General features: G+C 43.5%; 1 protein-coding gene across 1 annotated transcript in view; it reads left to right on the top strand.

The window, feature by feature from the left end:
• HTR1F (5-hydroxytryptamine receptor 1F) overlaps window positions 1–10799 on the top strand; it is a 190056-nt gene extending 179257 nt beyond the window's left edge. Inside the window, exon 4 of the mRNA XM_034792169.1 lies at window positions 6562–10799. Coding sequence (XP_034648060.1) covers window positions 6600–7694 — 1095 coding nt within the window. The 5' untranslated portion in view covers window positions 6562–6599 and the 3' untranslated portion in view covers window positions 7695–10799. The remainder of the gene's footprint in view (window positions 1–6561) is intronic.
• Window positions 10800–21135: the final 10336 nt, after the last annotated feature.

Raw genomic sequence — 21135 nt, 5'->3', positions numbered from 1 at the left:
CGCATGTCCCGATTTTCCCGGACATGTCCGGCTTTTTGGGATTTCCCCCCGGACGGGGATTTGGAGCCCAAAAAAGCCGGACATGTCCGGGAAAATCCGGATGTATGGTAACCCTAGCACCAGTGAATTGCATGTCTGATGTACATAAATAGATGCATAGTTTGCAGAGTCAGATGCTCTGTGGGTTTCCTGTAGGTGCAGGCAACCTACTGAATGACATGCCATGACTCAAAACAGTCATTTGCAGCATCAAAGGACATGGATAAAGGCACTCAACCAGAAGTTGCCTTATCTAGGACTGCATATGTGGTTTGGTTCACCTTGAGGCACACCATGTCGGTTGTTGAAAAGAGCAAGCTGAAACCTGTATTGGGAGCCCAATCGTACAACCCTGACTCACATGAGTAAAGTCTGCAAGCTCAGGCCCTTTATTTGCCAAGAAATGACTGAGTAAACTTCTCTTGCAGCTGTTGTGCCAAGTAACACGGCTTACACATTTGTAAGCTGTTAAAGGCTATGCTCTGTATGTAGCAAGTTGTTTAGTATAAAGGATGCAGTAGAGGATAAATATTTCCTGGAGTATAATACATTAATGCTAGAGAACTGTAAGGTAATAAAGAGTTAAGAAACAAAGAGGTGTGGCTCTTCCAGGAACATGTCCCTCTGGTGTATGTGTTTGTTTGGTACTGCTGGTCATGCTGTTTTCTGCTAGGGTTACCATACGTCCAGTTTTTCCCGGACATGTCCGGCTTTTCGGCAATCAAACCCCCGTCCGGGGGGAATTGCCAAAAAGCCGAACATGTCTGGGAAAATGCCGGCCGGGCACTTCCCCTCCCGCGGCTGCTCTGCTCCTCCCCTGACTCTTCGGCTCTGTTTAAGAGCCGAGCTGCCCGAGGGCTATGGGCTTCAGGCAGCCCTCTGGCCTCCGGACCCCAGCCGCCGGCCGGGCACTTCCCCTCCTGGGTTCCGGCGGCATGGGGGCTGCCCGAAGCCGGTAGTGCTCAGGCAGCATAGCTCTTCAACAGAGCCGAAGAGTCAGGGGAGGAGCAGAGTCTCCGGCCGCGGCGGCTCTGCTCCTCCCCTGACTCTTCGGCTCTGTTTAAGAGCCGAGCGCTATGGGCTTTGGGCAGCCCCCCTGCCTCCGGACCCTGCGCCGCCGGAGCCCGGGAGAGGAAGTGCCCGGCTGGGGGCGCAGGGTCCGGAGGCATAGGGGCTGCCCGAAGCCCAAGTGCTACCGGCTTCACGGTTTGCCGGGCAGCCTCCAGACCCTGCGCCCCCGGCTGGGCGCTTCCCCTCCCGGGCGCTTCCCCTCCCGGGCTCCAGCTGCGCTGGGGAAGCGCCGGCCAGGGGCCCAGGGTCTGGGGGCTGCCCAGCAAACCATGAAGTCGGTAGCGCTTGGGCAGCCCTTTTCGTGTGGCTGGGAGTGGGAGGGAGGAGGGGGCGGGGAAGGGGCGGGGTTGTGGCGGGGCTGGGGGTGGGAAATGCGTGGGGCTAGGGCCCCATGGAGGGTCCTCTTTTTTTTATTTGTTAAATATGGTAACCCTATTTTCTGCACTACTTTAATATACCTGCACAGAGGAAGCCAAGATGAAATCACAGGGAAAAACTTGCAGGCAACAAGGTTTCTCCCAGGATTGTTAGTATTTATAACAGGAAAGTAAAATAATTCCACAACTCTGGATAAACCCTCACCTTGGAGTTTAACCTTAATCTATGACATTGGGGTGGAGCTCAACCTTCTCAAAAGGCAGCCGTTCTTATAGATCTTCCCCTTTCTTTTTCAAAGGGAGGGAGAACCTGGCTGGAAAAGTTCAACTGTTTGTGTTAAATTTTCTGCATCAAATGTAAACAAGGGTTTTTTGTTTGGTTGGTTGGTTGGTTTGGGGGGCGGGGGGGACTCCTGTACAACATTGAGAAATCTTGCCCAGTTCCTTTTTTATTATTATATTTTTGGTTCCCCAATAGACAGATTTGGCATGTCATATCTGTTAATACACCCCATTATACACATCTTTTCTTGATTACATTGTATATGCATTTTCCATATGCATCCTACACATTGCCAGTATGGTAAAATGCATTTACTCACATAGTAAAACACTGTACCTACTGTCATAATACACTACAAGTCATTGCTGTGCAAAATAAAAAATAATAGTAATGGCCTTTCCTAGAACTGGATGCTTCCTCAGGACAGCAGTACAGTAACTCCTCACTGAACGTTGTAGTTATGTTCCTGAAAAATGCGACTTTAAGTGAAACGATGTTAAGCGAATCCAATTTCCCTATAAGAATGAATGTAAATGGGGGGGGTTAGGTTCCAGGGAAATTTTTCTTTGCCATACAGTACAGTACTATAGTTGGGAGGTGCCCCTGCCTTACCCCACACAGGCACAGCCCACGGGCACTGGAGATGAGGCAGGCAAGGAGGCTGAAGGTGCTGTAGGCTAGGAGAAGCACATTGCGCAGCAGCAGCGGCAGCTTCCCCTACTCTGCAAGCACCAGGGGCGGGGGGCTCAAGCCTTGGCCCGCCCACCCCACCCCTTCCCCCAAGCCCCCACCCTTAACCCGCCTCTTCTTCCTCCTCTCTTCCCCCTTTACTCCACATGCCGCGTCCTCGCTCCTCCCCCACCCCCCCCGCCTCCTACCCCCGGCAATCAGCTGGCTTGTGGTGTTCAGGAGGGAGGGGGAGGAGCTAGGACACAGCCCACAGGCTCCCCTTCCCTCCCCTGCCCCCTGAACACTGCAAGCCAGCTGATGGCAGGAGGCAGGGGAGGAAGGGGGGAGGTGTGCTGCATCCTCATTCCTCCCCCCTCCCTCCTGCCCATGGCAATCAGCTGGCTTGCGAAGTTCAGGGGGCAGGAGGGGAGGAGCGAGGACCCAGTGTGTAGCCTCCCCCTGTCTCCTGCCAGTGGCAATCAGCTGGTTTGTGGCTTTGGGGAGGCAGGGGAGGGAGGAGAAGCCTGTGCGCTGCATCCTCACTTCTCCCCCCATCCCTCCTGAGCACCACAAGCCAGCTGATTGCTGCGGGCAGGAGGCGGGGGGGAGGGGAGGAAGGGGCTGATCCGCAGGGTCTGCTGGTGGGCGGGCGTAGGGGAGCTGATGGGGGGCTGCCAGCTGTGGAAAAAGCAGGAAGCCAAACGACGTTGTAGCGAAGTATTGCACAACTTTAAATGGAGCATGTTCTGTAATTGAGCAAGGATGTAAAATCGAAACAAGGTTAAGCGAGAGGACGTTAAGTGGGGAGTTACTGTATTAGTATCCACAGTAACAGAGGATTCAAATGTGAATGTTCTTAGCAAATGGCAGCTTCTCCGTCCCCCTCCCCACAGGGTTGAGAGAGGCTCTGGTCTAAGTGCCAGAAACTTAATATCAATTGAATTAGCAAATTCATGTTTTAATAGCAGTTTTGTAAAATACTCTTAATTGCATTAACATTTATTTTGGCAGGGAAAATACAAAGCTAACTAACAGGGATTCTTGAGCTGATTCTGAGAAAGAACATACAGCATCTGCTACAGGGTATTGCATTAAGTCTTTCAAATATCTGCTACTGTCTTTTACCATTGCCCTTTAAAAATGGAACACAATTCCTTATATGTGAAAAATCTCTCCATGCAGTTAGTGATACCAGTGACTAATGGATTCTACAGCCTTGGTGCCGCTCTCGAAGCATGGAGTTCAAGGCCACTTTTGTCAAGCTTGCAAGAAGCTTGGATTTTGAAAATAATTTTGTACGAGTACATAGATTGTGTTGCTTTACTGTCCCCGTAATCATCTTTACCATGTGAATCCTCTTCAATACACCATGAACACAGATGGTTTGTTTTGACTCATCCACAGATGAAGAGCTCCCATAAAATGCTCTGTATATTGTGTAAGGACCTATGTCATAAATAGAGCCTTGCATGCATCCTCTGCACTGTGATAAATTTTCATGCAGAGACCTGGAGGTTGAAGTTGACCACTCACACAAGTGTGAGCCCATTGCTGTAACAACAAAGCCTGAGCTTAGCCCTATGTACAGTAATATTAAAGCATCTAGAAGCACCAACTGAGATTAGCTTCATTGTAGTAGGTAGTGTACACTTTTCAGGGCAGGGACTATATAGATAGGAAAGGGTGGGAGAATGGAAATAGTGTCAGAGAGCGGAAGGAATTTTTCCTTCCTGGAAAATGCAGATTCATCAAAATATGTTTCATGAAAACATCTCTGTTTCAATGAAATTTTCATCAGGAAGGTGTCTCAGTTCCAGGATGGAATTCCTGGTCCAAGTGAGAGGAGACACCTAACCCAGAATCACCAACAGCCTACGGCACTCACCTGGGATGTGGAAGAGCCAGATCCAAAGTCCCTGCACTGCCTGATTAGGAGTGGCTCTCCCAGCTCAATGCCCTAACCACCAAACTAGTGGCTATTCTGGGGCAGGTGTCTTGGTGCATGATTCATGATTTTTCCACACATTTTTTTTAAAAGGCCTCTATTCTGATCTGATGTGGAATAAAAACAAGTTTTGAAACCTCTTTCCCAAAATGGAATTCTTGTTTCCCAGCCATGCCTACCTGTCACCATTTTACAGATTGTGCTTTAGTTTCCCTGAGAGATTGTGACTTTCCCAAATTCACACAAGAAGCCTGTGGTGGAGCAAGAAGTTGATTGATTTGAATTTAGCATATTGATACCCAAGGTTAACAAGTGATCAAAAGAGAGAAGCAACAGCAGCCTGGAACTGTCACAGGCCTTTGCCACATTTTGAGTGTCTATTATACAGTGTGCTAGCTGTCCAGTGCCCAGCTGGGCCTGTATAAATTCCAATGACAACAGATTCACCAGCCTAGTACGCTAAGAAATCCAACAAGCCTTGCCTGAAGAGCTTGGTATTTTCAAAAGATCCAACCTCACGTGGCATCAGCAGGTGGATGGATCTCTAACCTATAGCTGGAAGTTACGAGCTGGGAGGCAAATCTAGTCCATACTGCCAGGACATATTGTCTCAGATGCTGCTAGATTAGTTGGCACACCCTAGTTGTGCAACAGCAACATCTGGACTGGTATTAATAGCATTCTGATGGAAGTGCAGTTCAACCACACCATTCAGCAGAGCTTATAAATCACCAAGTACAAACAACAGGTAAATTGCCAGAAGGACAAGAAAAGGACAGCCCTTAGCTGAGAACATGCCTCCCTAAATAGAAGAGAAGACTCCCAAGAAGGTATATATGCACCATGAGTGTAGTAGGAGGGCTGTTGTAGTGTTGTAGAAACTAGCAGGTATTAAACTATCCACATAAGCCTGTGCAAGATGGGACCAGTAGAGAAGCATATGCAGTGCTGTTTTGGTAAGGAGACATTATACTGTCACTATGCTCCCATAAGGCTCCTGTAGTATGTTCTCAGTGCAAATCTAGCAGGAAGAATGCACAGCCTGTCATTTAAGGAAACCCAGGCACCATTTCTGTGAATCTACCTATGCCACTTTTCTTAATGCTATATCTATCTCATACTCCAGTGGCTCCTACATAAACCGTGCCATACCTTTCAAAACCTATTAATCAAGATTCATTACTTCCAAATTGCTTTTTGCTAGCTGGTAATTTAGTAGTAATATCAGGCACTCTGAAATGCATAAGATAATTGACTATGTTGGATAGTTAAGGCTTTCTAAGGTAAGACCAGCTGCTGGACATCATCAAGCCAGGTTCTCTCACAAATTCTCTCACCAAGCAATATATTGAGAAAACAGCTCTTAAAGGCAATTCAATGAGTTTTGTTCAACTAAAATAACTACACTTTATTTCAGTAGTAAGTCCCTAAAAGATTACTAGCCCCATAACATTTCTCCTGCTAATTACCGTTGCTTCAGAAGGTTTTAACATAATACTGGTGTGATGGTGAAGGAAAAATGTCTCTGTTCATTTAACATAAATTGGGAGTTTATATATTTTTAAAGGGAGAGATGAATCACTATGTTTAAAGTATGAACTATACATATATATGCCAATTTTCTGTTCATAATTTAGGTGCTTTTGAAAACTGTACCCACCCTAAAGTAGGTTTTAAAACATATTTTCTTAGTATTTAAGTGCAATATATTTTCCTTGCTAAATTTCCTCCTGCACAACTCCTAATAGTATGTAAACTAACCCTTGTTTACTTTTATGTGAGGATATGGTTTATGTCTGAGCTCAGAAAACCTAGGGGGCTTTCAATGGGACATTGGGCATATCTGCAGCTGAGCTGGAAAGTGTGATTTCCAGCTTGCAAAGACATTCCCCCTCTCTCTGATGAAGCTAGCACACTAAAAATAGAAGCGTATCTGCAGCGGTAGAAGAGGTAGTCGCCCAATTAAGTGCCTCTGGTCTTGGTTGGGATTGTACTCAGGGCAATTAGCTGCTCCTGCCACCACAGCTACACTCAGTCAGACCTTCCAGCTCCAGTGTAGATCTACAGATTCCTAAGTCACTTTTGTAAATGGGACTTAGACACCTTTGAAAATGTTGCCTGTTGTCTTTCCTGAAGATTTATGGCACACTTTCTAAATTGTGTTTCCTTTTCCACAGGTGTCTTCCTTGGTTAAACATCACCTTTAAAAGGAAACATGGATCCCATAAACTCAACTGAACAAAATTACACATCAGAAGAACTATTGAAAACAGTGACATCAAAGATTCTTGTTTCATTTACTCTTTCTGTGCTGGCATTAATGACAACGGCCATCAATTCTCTAGTGATGACTGCAATAATTGTGACAAAGAAGCTCCATCACCCTGCCAACTATTTAATCTGCTCCCTTGCCGTGACTGATTTTCTAGTTGCAGTCCTAGTGATGCCCTTCAGCATTGTGTATATTATGAAGGAGACTTGGATCATGGGACAAATAATGTGTGACGTTTGGCTGAGCGTTGACATTATGTGCTGTACCTGTTCTATCTTGCATCTCTCTGCTATTGCTTTGGATCGGTACCGAGCAATCACAGATGCTGTGGAGTATGCTAGGAAACGAACACCAAAACACGCAGGCATCATGATTGCAGTGGTGTGGATCATATCTATTTTTATCTCCATGCCTCCTTTGTTCTGGCGACACCAGACAACCAGCAAGGATGATGAATGCATCATCAAACACGACCACATAGCTTTCACTATTTACTGCACATTTGGAGCCTTTTACATCCCACTGGCATTGATTCTGATCCTTTATTATAAAATCTACAAAGCAGCAAAGACATTTCACAGAAGGAGCGTAAGCCGCATTGTAAGAGAGGAAGTAAATGGACAAGTCCTCTTGGAACCGGGTGAGAGAAGCACCAAATTGGCTTTGACGCACTACACAACAGATAAAACATCTGATCCCTCAGCAGACTTGGATAAAATCCATATCACATTGCGAAGCCCTAAGTCAGAGTCCAAGCAAGAGAAAACCTGGAAAAAACAAAGAATCTCTAGCACGAGAGAACGAAAGGCAGCAACTACCCTGGGCTTGATTTTGGGCGCATTTGTGATCTGCTGGCTCCCATTTTTTGTAAAGGAAGTTGTTGTTAACACCTGTGAAAGATGTCACATTTCAGAAGAAATGTCCAATTTCCTCACATGGCTGGGATACATCAATTCTCTTATTAACCCACTAATCTATACAATCTTTAATGAAGACTTCAAGAAAGCATTTCAGAAGCTTGTGCAATGCAAGCAATGACCGAGTATTTGTTCTTCTAATACTGAACCTGAAAAGTGATTTTTTAAAAATATATATAATTTATACGACTTCTAAAAAGAGACATTTGTTGGGTTTAGGAAAGACATACACATACCCTTGTATTAGTTACACCTTGCTATGCAAGTTGTAGAGACAGATTCTCTGTGGTCAATGTTGTGCTGGAAAAGGAGAGGTTTCATATGCAGTATTACCCCAATCCTGTAGAGAGACTTATGCAGCTGCTTAGCTTTAAGCACATAAGTAGTCTTAGTAAACACTCATATGCTTAAAATTGAGCTTATTCATAAATCTTTGCAGGATCGAGGCCTAAAACATCACTCGCCGATCATACTACAAGGCTAAATGCTGCGTTGCTTTGCTTAGGCAAAACTTACCGCCATCAACGGGTGTTTCAATCAAGTAAAACACAGCCAGGATTGGTCCATAAAGCATTTGTGAAAAGGGAGAAGATACATTTTCATTAAGGGCTCGATCATGCCATTTAGGCACAGGCCTGCAATGGGGGCAGTGCGGAGCCACCCTATCCCACCCTAGGCAGGGGGCACTCTTAGGAGATGCAGCATACTACCAGAGTCTGCTGGGGTGAAGCTATCGCCCTGCCTCTTCCCGCCTCCATTTGGGATGAAGTGTACCTCTGGGGCACACATTGAGGGACCGTGAAACACAGCAGGCTCTCCAACTGTGGCAGAGCCTGGGCAAAGTAGTCCATTGAGAACAAGCATTGTGTGTCCTCCATGGTCTCTCAGACCCACACAGGACAGTCGCAATCTTGACCTAGATGAGATGAACAAACAGCCGGAGCTCCTAGGAGGAGGTGAGTACAGTTCATTGTTTAAATGGTGACAAGTAGCAGCTACTGAAGATTCTCTAAAGTGTCAGAATGCAGCTGGCCAAGGTCTGGGAGTGCAAGTGACGGGGAAGGTGTAAAATGCCTCCCTGCTTGTGCCTCCTTCCCCAGTGACCTCAGATGACAGGCACAAGCACAGTCCTTGTACTCCCCTGCCGACAAGGGCTGCTCCCTGCTAACAGCCCTTAGGGCTCCAGCCATCTCAAAGTGGGTGGGGGTACAGTTCCAGGGATGCTGGAACAATTTGTATAGTGGGGGTGCTGAGAGCCAATTAACCCAACTGTAAACCCTGTATATAATGGAATCCACTTCAAGCCCAGGGGTGCGGCAGTACCCCTAGCACTTCTAGTTCCAGCACCTATGGGTATGCAGGGAAATGTTTGCTACCACCCCTGAAAGACTGTTGGTCACACCCCCAATGCAGGTCTGTGGCTAAAAGCCACAACAGAGCCCCTTGTTAGACTGCTTTAAAAACTTCAGACCAGTGGTTCATAACCTTTCAGGACTAAATATACCAGTTTGCCAGGCTAAGCCATTGGCTTTATCAGCCTGTGTTCCACTGCCTACCACATTCAACTGTGTCTTCTAACGACCATTGGAACTTGGGCTACTCCTAATAAAGTCAGAGTGCAAGCAGCAGCAGTGCGGTTCCTAGCTAACATAGGGTGTGATAGTTTAGGGTACCTGCTACAAAAGCCTGAAGTACAATACTTGGTACCCATACCCTTGGTTTGAAGAACTATTGCTTCTATAAAGCATTGCTCATCTTTAATTTTAAGAGACATATTGCACTCAAAATATTAGACAAAAAATCCTGTGTGTAACCAAAGGGAAGCAGTGTTGTTTTTCATGTATTCTGAACTCTAGAATTAACAGCTTTTTGTATTTTGTCAGCTAGTTACCAGCTGAGCCAGCAACATTAAAAAAAAAAAAAGGCATTTCTTGCAAAACAACTATTGGATTCAAGGCCTGTTGTGTTTAGCTTATGTTTCTGCCACTTTGAATTTATTGCCGGTATTCTGCTTCCACACCAAGATTTGATTGAGAGGTTACTCAAACGTATCGTACTAGCAACTGCACATTTGCCTCACTGTTGATTCCAGCCATATATCCACCAACTTGTCTAGGAATCCAATTCAGAGCTTAGCTATACCATCTATAGTAGCTGAGTTAGATTTTAAAAACACTAGGAAATGACAGACTGGATTGTGGCTGCATATAAATACTTTTCATGCTCAAGGTAACCCAAAGCACTTCACTGCCATTGCACTAAGTGTACACTGACTCAGCAGCGACTCTGGCCTTAGCAATAGTCTGTAGTGTCCACATACATTATGCTGCTAGAGAAAACAGTTGCTTGGAACATCACTTGTCCCCTACTCTGCAAACAGTGCCATGGAATCCAACTTTCCAAAGGACAAACCAACAAAGGCATCTCCCTGTAACATTTCAATGGGAGGAACATTCCAACAGTGCAGTGCCTTCCCTAGTACCACCATCTCCAGCTTGGATAGCTTGGGGTGAGTCTTGAACCCACGAGCTTCTAACTCAGAAGTCAGAATGCTACCACCTGAGAAGTCTATGGTGCATACAGTCCTTTTTCAGAGCTGTTGCTGAGGGCTAGAGTATATTATTATAAGGAATTTGGTGACACATTGTGAAAGCAGATGAGAGACAAAAATAGGTATTGGTTTTGAGGAGAAAAGTACTGAAGCCATCGAATCTAAATACAATGGCTCAGGCTCAAAGAATGGAACAATACACAGATAAAGAGAGTTGTCATTTTTCCACCTTGCCAGTATTATACTCTTGACCCCAATTAAGTTGCTAAACAAGATGCAGAGGTGGTTTCCTTGTATTGTTTTCCCAGCACGGCATCTGCTTATCATTGAACACACCAGTAGTGTAAGATGTGACACCAACAAATCTATGGTAATTAGTGGGCAATTTTTCTATTAAAAAAAAAACACACTTGCAGATCATGGCGTACCATTTCTTTAGTGGCTAGCTGCTTCCCATCACTCGCAGTTCTCCAGCAGAGTCCAGGATCTCCCTCCTCAGACACACACACTATTTGTTTCACCTCTGGTATTTCTCCAGGATGCTGCACATGTGTGTAAAAGCTTAATTTCTTCTTTGAATGAAGTAGTTCTAGTTTTACATTTCATTTTTTTTTAAATGCATGACTTTAGGCAGCCAACTAAAATTTGACTGCATTTAAGTCTCACTAAATTTTACCCTTGCATCTGAAGAAGTGAGGTTCTTACCCACAAAAGCTTATGCTCCCAGTACTTCTGTTAGTCTTAAAGGTGCCACAGGACCCTCTGTTGCTTTTTAAATTTTACCCTGTAACCTGCCCCTATGAAAAGGTTCTTAGTAAATGGGAAAAAATGTGTGTGTGTGTGTGTGTGTGTGTGTATGGGTATATATAATTAAAATAGTAAGCTATTTATAGCCCCCTCCCCTTGCTCTCTGGCTGGAGTAACTGATAGCAGTAGTAGGTTGTCATCCTCTATGTGGACCAGCACTTGAGGGGGATAGACACAGGGGATTTCACAGCTAGTTGTTGGCAGTAGAGAAAGGGTGAGACTCAAGAACTTTGGGTTCCATTCCAGATTCTGGTGGGGAGTGGTCTCTCATAGGCACAGACTTCTCCCCATTCCATCAAGTGTGACCCCTTCTGCTAGGAGGGGGTCACAGTTGGATTAGCTCTACCCCCTCCAAACTGTCCGTGTCTTGTCTGTTCCACACCTCTGGCTCCTTGTCCCAGTCTCCACTCCTATGGCTTGTCCTAGTCTCCTTGCCCAGCCAGTCCCAGTTCCTCCCTGGCTTCATCACAGTCTCCCTTCCTGGGTTCATATCTAATCTGTCTCCCCCCACCTCCCGGCTCATTGTCCTGGCAGTCCCAGTTCTTCCCCCACACTCCAATGCCTTGTCACATCTTTCTTCCCTCCCACATGAGTTCCTAGGCCCAGTTTCCTTGTCCAAACAGTCCCAGTCTTTCCCCCACCTCCTCATTAGATTTCAGTGTTTCTACCCCCGACCCAGCCAATTGGCTCCCACTTCCTTTCTCCCCCCCCCACCCCATTTCCCTCACCAGGTCTTAGTGTCCTTGCCCAACCAGTCCCAATACTCCCCCTCCCCAAACTCTCAGTCACAGTTTGTCTCCCCTTCTGCAGTCCCAATCTCTTCCTTTTCTCACCCTCTTTCCCCCCTCCCCCATCTGGTGTTTGTCCCCTCTGCTTTCAAGTCAGGCATCTTTCTCCCTCTCCCCTCCCCCCACTACCTGTGCATAGACCGGGGGGGAGGGGAGTGTCACAAAGAGCACAGAATAGACAGGCTCCCTGCTCTTAAAGCAGCTGCTCAGCCTGACCCCAATCTGGAAGAGTAATTACAGGGAAAATTCAGCTTTGATGCTGTAGACCTGGCAGAAGCATGCCCAGTTCTGTGGGGACGGCACAGATGCCATCTGATCAGCAATGGGAGCTTTGAGAGGCTGGAGCATGCTCAGTGTGCATGGAATCTTTGGCATTAATAGTCAAAAATCTCTGCAGTCTGAGCATGTGAACTGTGATTTTTCAAAGGCTTAGAACTAGGCTTGGATGGATTAGATTTAATTGGTAAACATCCATTTCACACTGTGCATACACCAACCAATTAAACAATATTTCCATTGATGGTCATTGAAATTTACAGATAAGAACCATTGTTTCTTTCTTTGCCTGAGAACTCAATTTTACTTAAGGATATTTACTTTTTTTATATTTTGGCATATGATGTTGACAATTTGTATTTTAACAGTTAAAGCTTTAAACTTTTTGATTCTCAACATCTATTGCCAATTGTGATCTGACCCCTTCCATTTTCCAGAACGGTGACATTATCTATAAAAATCTAAAAAAAAAGAAAAAATAATTGCTTAGAAATCAACTGATATTACCAAGCAACATCATGAATAAAATAAAAATTGAATTCAGCCAAGCCCTATGGCTTGGCTACATTTGGGTGGACTTTCACAGGGATAGCAAAAGGGACATCCTTGACACAAGCCACCTCCTTGCTACATTTCAAGTCCCTGTCCTAAAGCATGGCCACTAGAGCTTTTCAAAGAAAAAAATCTCAACAATTTAACATGCAAAAACAACATTTTTCCTAGCCTCATTCTCAGAAATACCTGAACCTTTTTGGGTGAAGTTTTCCAGAAATATTCAGCCTGAGACACCTACCTCTCACATGGAACATTTTAGCCCAAATTAAGGTTAAGGTATGATAAAGGTATAAGCAACTAAAAACAGTGTCTTATATTAGGAAGTGCCAGGCAACCTTAAGAGATTGTGTTATGAGCTCCTGCTATTATGAAACAATTTTGAATACTGAACAGTTAGTTCCCAGTTTAGTTTTTATAGTAAAAATGAGTTTAAAGAAGTTGAAAAGGCCACACCTAGTATGTGAGAGCAGGCAGTCTCAGTTGGTCACTTTTTCCTCTCCCCAGGTTGCTTTATTGTTCATTTTCTCCCTGAATGGCCCCCTGGCCCAGCTTATAATGGGCATGAAGATGTGTGTGCATATTTATTTCAGTGAGAAGGTCTCACTTGTAGACCACTGTGAGCTGGGGCACAACTGCATCAAGAGACACACCCGTCCAATCAGAGTGTGCTTTTGGACAATCAGGATCTGCAGCCATCCTCTAAACTCTTAATGCCAGTTATTTGCAATATTAACAGTGCCATCTTTGTAACAATGAGAAGAAAATCACTTAACAGGCAACTCCAAACTCAACATATTATACCTGTTAGAATACACTTATTTACTCAGTCTTTGCAGTCCATGTTACTATGACAGTGTAAAACCCTGGTTGTAGAGGTGTGAGGGAAGAGTCCTTTTTCCCTATATAGGGTATGTGAAAAGGATGGTTAGAAACCTTGTAAAGATTAAAGGCAAATATTTAATGCTACATTTAATGCAACAGCCAGAGCAGCAAACCCATTGAATTCTAGGGACCAGGACTGTGTAGGGCATCCCATTCTTTTAGCCTTGTGCCACTTCCTTAAGCTCAGAGTGCAGAGGCAGTTTTTTCTGGGCAGCCATAAACAAAGACAATGAATCACATTCACACACCCCCACTCCACTCCCACCTCAAATTATACATGAATACATGTGTACCTAACCCTGGATCGGTCCCTGCTGACACAGATATGTTACAAAGAAGTTTGCCCACCAATGTCCACAGATTCAGTCCACATCAGACCCCCTTCTCGCCATTATGGCCCTGCATTTGAGAAGCAGAGGGGTAAGTTAAGAGTTAGGACATGGTGCAGAGGGTAGATGGAGAGATTTGGTCTTGGACTGTTTCTTCATGCACTGGCTGTGGGTATGCAAAGCCCCCCAATGCACCACATGAGCTAGTGTGGAACTGGTCTCTAAATAATGAGGCATAGTTAGATCCAAGTTCTAAGCCTTCCACTGTTGCCAACCACAGGGTGTATTTAGGTCACGTTTTCATGTTTTTTGCGCAGCCATGAGGGCTATAAATATTTTTGGAAGTGAAATTTGATTCTCTTGTGTAGCCACCTGACTCCGGGGGCTGGGGCTATATGACACAGTAGGAGATTTTCAAGACTTGGAAAACTTGACGCAGCACAGTTTTGCCAAGAGGCACCAGGTTACAGATCTTGATCATATAAAATGGTGTAGAAGGAAGTCAGTAACATTGGTATGAATAATGCTACATTAAACTGAAACTCATCTGTGTCAAAATTATCTGGTTCCAAAACTTGTAGCTGAGCAAGTCAATACTGTTAGCAGAGCAAAGTAACAACCCTAGCACGATCTTATTGAATCTGGAGTCTCAAAAAAAAGAGGCTTCCCCTACCTCTTATGTTCAAATCAATTTTTGTTTCAAATATAAACCTTAGAGCCCCCTGAAGACATTTCCAACAGAAACATTTTTAGATAAAAGAACAGTTGGCTTTGTTAGTTAAATAGCTGACATACTAACTGCATATTAAAATTCTTGAGATAGAGTAATGCTAAAAAAGGTATTTAAGTGGTGACTCACATCAGTTATTAGAGTGGTGATATTTTTAATACAATAATAGTTCAAATCAGTTGAATCCATGTTTTAGGGAAGGTATATTTTAGCTCCAGTTCTGAAGATATAAGAAATTGCTACATAAAAAATGAAGAGTATTAGCAAATGTGTTCTCCTCTCCACTTATAGCCCAAGATGGCTTATGAGTGCATAATAACTTGTCATCCCAAAATTAAACATTGCTTTCTTCTTTCTACATATCCATTGCACTGAAACTCAAGTTAATCTTTATGCTTTAGCTTTTTAAGAACAGCAGTTACTCCTTTTTATAGCACTAGTTAAACAATTATTAGTTCTTCTAATTACACTTGAATCTTCATGCTTTAGGACATAACCAGTGGTAAACAATTTTTGCAATATCTAGATCTTCATTGACAACATCCCAGCATTTGACGGCTGCACCTAATTAGTGGTGCCTGCTAGTGGCCACACTAGTTAAAATTAGTTTCCATTATATTACAGTTCTCCAAGGAACAGTCCTCAACTAATTGAGCTAAAAGATCAGCCATAGGAGGTCTCGAGTTCTTTCTATGCTGCAAACAGCTGAAGGAAGACAACATGCTCTCTCTCTCTCTCTCTCTCTCACTCACATACACACGCACACAGATCCTGAAGCAGTGGGAACAAAGTGGGGTCTCTAGCCATCCTCAACAAAAACCACCGCTAATTACAACCTATTTTCTTCAGATGAAAACAGTATGCAATTTAAGGGGCACAATGCTGAAGAATCTGAAGTGGTAGTAAAGCAGCCGGACAGTTCTAAACATGGGGAAAGACAAATAAGCATGAAATACAAAATTCAAATTAGGCTATTTTTTTTAAAAAACATGACCTGTATCTGAAGACTAGTTTGGTGGATTTTTCTTCCACATTTGCCTTCAGGTTAAATCTGATCATTTCCAATGTTTCAAATCAATTCTCCAGGCAAGCAATCTATTGCAGCTAAAGCTGAACTTTACATTAGAAGATTGTTGCAACCTCAACTATTGAGAGAGTCTGTGATCTCCCCATAATTTCACTGTATGATATCAATGCACTGAAGAAATAATAACTAACCAACCCTCACTGCCTCCCTTTGAAGTAGGTAACTATTATCTCCATTTTAGAAGATGAGCGAAAAAGCACAGAGAAAAGGAAAGTTTAATGCCCAACATTTTCAAAAGCTTGGACAACAGCAAATAGTCACTTGGGTGCCAACCAGGAGGCTCAAAAACAGTGACTGGTCCACACCCAAGCGAACTGAGCAGCCAGTGGCTTGAGCATAGGCACCCAGTTAGATGTCTCCGTGAACTCCTGAAAATGTTAAAGGTCTGCACCAGGTGCTCAAAAATTAATTGTACTGAGAGAATTGACTAAGCTTTTGTTGTACCTCCTGGCAATTTAAATAGCAGCCCTGATGGGTTGCTTGCAGTCTGTGCACCCTTAAACCATGTACCATAGTGCACAGAGCAATGACACACACATACACTGGAGACAGAGAGCGAGAGAACGAACCCAAGATTTAGTGTGGGTTTATAGAATTAATAGAGGGAAGGAGGGAAGTCAGGATTAGGGCAGGGGCTACATAAATCAGAGAAGAGATGGAAAGTCCTGTGGCTGATATACCCAACTTTGGGGAGAGAGCAGGACAGCACTGTGAAGAGGCCACAGTATCGCACTTAACCAAGTTCCGTGTATACATCATGAGGCACGATGGATTTTTAAAAGATCCATTTTTTGGGAAAAGATTTAAATTATTATACATTTTTTTAAAAAAAATAAACCTCTTTCAAATGAAACCTGAATTCAATACAAAATGGGTTGAGGCCTATTCTACTTGTAACTTCTGACAACATTTAAATAAAAAAATATGCTGACCCCATGAGCCTGTATCAAAAACATTGCCTGAAAAGTCTGCTTGTCTAAATAAAGAAAAAATCAGGGGAAAGCATCTAAACTTGTGAAATAAAGCTCTATAAATATGGCACAATAGGTCTTTCATAAAGGGCTTGATCTGCTAGGGGACCCAGAGGCAGTGCTACTGGTGCAAGAAATTGGCAATGTCATCACAGGCATTGGGGGACAGCCTCTTACTTCAGGAGGCACCAACAGGATCATCCATTTAGCCCAGCTGCGTGGTCTCATTCCTATTTTACTGTGTCTCCCTACCTGAGCTCTGATTGGCTCAGTTCATAAATTACAAATTTTTTTACTCCAACCACCATGGACACTTACTCTGCAGCTCATGGAAAAACACTGATTGCTCAGTAACTACCAGCCCTTGTGTCTGGGTGGCTTTGGTCACTGCAAGTAAATGGCCTTGTTCTGCCTCCTTGCATGCCTGCACATGCAAATACTGCAGTGCAAAAGGCATGTAGGTTACACAGGCAGAAGCCTTGGATTGCTGGTAGTTCTTGTGTTTTTCTGGGGGCAGAGGAGTTCTGTAACAAGGGAGCAGGAGCAGAGGGCGCAACCAGCAAGGAGCAAAACTGGTGCCAAAGCAGGACACTGTGGGAAGAAGAGACAACATTCTTCAGAGTGCAGCCTCTAGTGTTGATTTCAACACCTGGGAACTTGAAGGAAAAAACCTGCCATGGGTGGAGGTCATAAAAAAAGACCTATTTGGGAATATTTTCAAGAAATTCCTCTGTACCTCTGGGTAAAAAGGAACATGTGCCAAATGTAAGCAGTGCAAGAAAGAGCTGCAAGGCCTGCTTGTCAGAATAAAACAACATTATGAAAAATGCTCTTCAAAGAGGCAATGACTTTGAAGATGACGACGTGGACAGATCTGAACTATCTGGATCAACTGGTTAGTAAACATTTTGCGCCATTCTTATGGATGACCCCCCTTTCCCCCCCCCCCAATGTCTTACTATGCTGCCAAATGATACATTTGTGTGTTTTGGGTGATTACTTACTTCTGAATTTCAAAATGTGTGTGTTCAAAATATAATTGGTATGTTCATTTGTTGTGGGAGTATTTATCAATTACATTTTTACAGATACTGCTGGACTTCTGAAGTGATTTTTTTATTGCACAATATAGTGATCATCCTAGGTGAAGATTTCCTGTTTAATAGTAAAGTTTTATTAGGCACTTACGAATTTTTATATTTAAAAAGTGTTTTTTTTCCAAGCTGTTTGGTATGGTGCTAGAGATAAGGGTTTAAACAGATCTAAATAATCCTTATGCTAGATTAATTATTTTCAACATAAAACTGGGTTTAGAATTAATTGTATTGCTTCAACAGCAGTATAAATAGCTGCAGTAAGAGGAGTCTGTCATTTACAATCTCATTTTTTAAAAGCAGTGCACTGAGTAATACTAAGGGAGTGACAGTGTCTTTTTTTACCATATTTTTCAGAGTCCAGGTTACACATGAAGGGCTTCGAATGTCCATCATCTGCAATGTCTGTAACTTCAGAGTCATCTGCCGGCACCACCAGCAGCGCTGCAACTTCACATTTGTCAGACAGTAAATTACCTGTAACAAAAGGCTGTGTGGTGTTTTTTATCATCATCCAGTAACACCCTAGATGAGCTCATAATCAGGACCAGCAAATTCCAGCAAGACTCCAGAGATGAAAAGATTGCTCAGTTCACTTTTGCAACACATCCTCTTTTTTGTCTTGTTCAGAACAAACTTTTCATTGACAAGGTTCGCTCATTACGAGCGGTCAACGCTCCACCCAACAGAGCAGACATTGCTGGAAGGGTCCTGGATACAATCTATAAGAAGTAAATTGAATAATAAATATTGACAGGAAATCCATTAAAGTTTTGATGGGTGGAGCAACGTACATAATGATCCAGTAGTCTGTGCTTGAGTGGCAACAAAGATGGAGTTTTGCGGATACAGACTAACACGGCTGCTACTCTGAAAGATGGAGTTGTCTATCTTACAGAAACAATTGATCCATCAGGAAATGCCCATTCAGCAGAATATTTAAGCAGCAGTAAAATTGATAAACTGAACAAAAAATTCAAGTGTGTACCTTTGTCGTGGGCAATGTTGCAAACGTAGCAAAGATGAAAAGAAATCTAGAAGATAATGAAGGAAACCTGAAACGTACAACATATGGGTACAGTGCTCATTTGATGCATCTTTTAGCCAAAGACTTAAGTACAACTCCGGGAATCAGAGAAAACATTGCTGAAATTGCAAAATATTCTCATCACCACCACTTTGCTTCAGCAAAGAGAACAGGAGGATCTAAACTAATTCTCCCCCATGATGTACAATGGAATTCAGTGGTTGACTGTTTTGAGCTATTTATTAAGAATTGGCCTATTCTGATGACAATTTGTGAAGAAAATCGTGACAAAACAGATGGCCAAAGTAGTCAACATCAGACTAAAGAGAATATACATGATATACTGAATATACAGATACCTATTTCCATAGCCTTAAACAAACTGTAGAAAGACTGCTGCTGTATTGCTGAAGTTCTTAAAATTTGGAAAGAACTTTGAGACATGAATGAAAGAAATACCCAACAACAAAGTTAAATTGCAGTCAGTAAAGAAGCAAATGGATCAAGTACTTACTCCTCTTCATTTTCTTGCCAATTACCAGGGTATATATGTAACAGCTGAAGAAGCAGCAGCTGCTATGACATGGGGTATCACCAATCATACCAACAATAATACATTTCAGGGATGGAGGTGAACCATTCAAGGGGTACATGTTTGCTGATGATGGCTTAAAGAAAGTCACACCACTGAACTGGTGGAAATCACTAGCTAAGCACCTGGAACCAGAATTTGATGAAGTGCTCAACCAGCTTTAGACAGTAGTAGCCTCTTCTGCAGGTACAGAAAAAATATTTTCTTCATTTGGACTCATTCATTCCAAACTGAAAAATCAATTGGGAGTTGGAGAAAAAAAACAACAACAGAAAATCTTGTCAAAGTCTATGAATAAAAGTAAGGCAAGAGAGGTTAAGATCTACTAGTTGAAAAGTTTGAAAGACAGTCTAGAGCAGTGGTTCCCAAACTTGTTCCGCTGCTTGTGCGGGGAAAGCCCCTGGTGGGCCGGGCCGGTTTGTGTACCTGCCGCGTCCACAGGTTCGGCCGATCGCGGCTCCCAGTGGCCGTGGTTCACTGCTCCAGGCCAACGGGGGCTGCGGGAAGTGGCAGTCAGTACATCCCTCAGCCCGCGCCACTTCCAGCAGCTCCCATTGGCCTGGAGCAGTGAACCACGGCCACTGGGAGCCACGATCAGCCGAACCTGCGGACGTGGCAGGTAAACAAACCAGCCCGGCCCACCAGGGGCTTTCCCTGCACAAGCAGTGGAACAAGTTTGGGATCCACTGGTCTAGAGTAACTTAGGAAACGGTCTAATTTTCAAGAAACTTGGACAAGTAGGACCTTAAGCTCCAGTCACTTTCACTTAGGCATATTTGAAAATTTGCCAATGCTGACCCCAAATAACAAATTTAATTCACTAACTACAGTTAATCCTTCCATTTAATAAATCATTTAGCTGTAAACGTGTTTTGATGAGAAGTTTATGTATCCAAAACATTTAAGGTTGTTTTGTTTAATAAAATATATTTTATGCTGTTGTGTGTTCAATTACATTCCAGTTTCCGTTCTAATGTAGCCTGACACAAATCATGAGCACAAAGTTATTGTTTATTTACTAGAGAATTATCATTCACCATTTTATAGTATACTAAAAAAAATGTACAATTAATAAGAATCTGAAAATATTAAGCTATAAAATTCCTTGAATAAACATATGTAGTTATAGTGTTCCCTGCTAGGTAGCAAAAAGATGTACCACAGCTAGGGTAAAGGCTCTATTGAGTTGAAAAATCAACATATTTTAATAATTCTACCAATCAATGAGAATGAACCTTTCTTTAGAAAATAACTGAAGTCAAGTGGAAATATGGCTTAAAATCGATGATTTAAATCAAGACTTTCCACTTGGTGATTGAAATTATGATTAAATCGATCCACCCTATTATGAGGCGAATCAAGGAAAAGGGGAAGGTGGCAAGAGGGAGAGAGGGGCTCAGCAGGAGTCTCCTAATGAGATCCATTAGCCACAAAGGAGCTTCCTTGACTTCACTGCACTTCTGTACGAGCCACGCAGGCCCACTCCAAAGTCAGCCTGCATCTCCAGAGAACTGAACAGGGAGCTAGACCAGCCGTTACAGAGGAGCTCTACCTTCCTCATCCCGTTCAGAGGCACCACTGCACTTAGCACCTTTACTTACTGCATTCTTTCAGATGACACTACCAGCCCCAGCTAGTCCATTGTTTGTGTGTGCCTAGGGCTTCCTAAGTGCTGTGATCTGCAGGCCTCCCACAGGCCTGGGTACAGACCACAGAGGATAATTTCAAAGGCATAAATGGCCTTTAGGCACCTAACTGCCATTAAAAACCAATGAGAACTAGGTGCCTGAATGCCATTTGTGCCTTTGAAAAGTCTTCCCCCATATTAGCACCCCTAGAGATAGGCAGATCCAACACCAGATTATGCTGGAAT

This window comes from Trachemys scripta, chromosome 1 (assembly GCF_013100865.1).
Source record: "Trachemys scripta elegans isolate TJP31775 chromosome 1, CAS_Tse_1.0, whole genome shotgun sequence".
Classification (NCBI taxonomy): domain Eukaryota; kingdom Metazoa; phylum Chordata; order Testudines; family Emydidae; genus Trachemys; species Trachemys scripta.
Note: the sequence above shows the minus strand (reverse complement) of the source record. Positions and strands in the feature narration are given on the sequence as shown.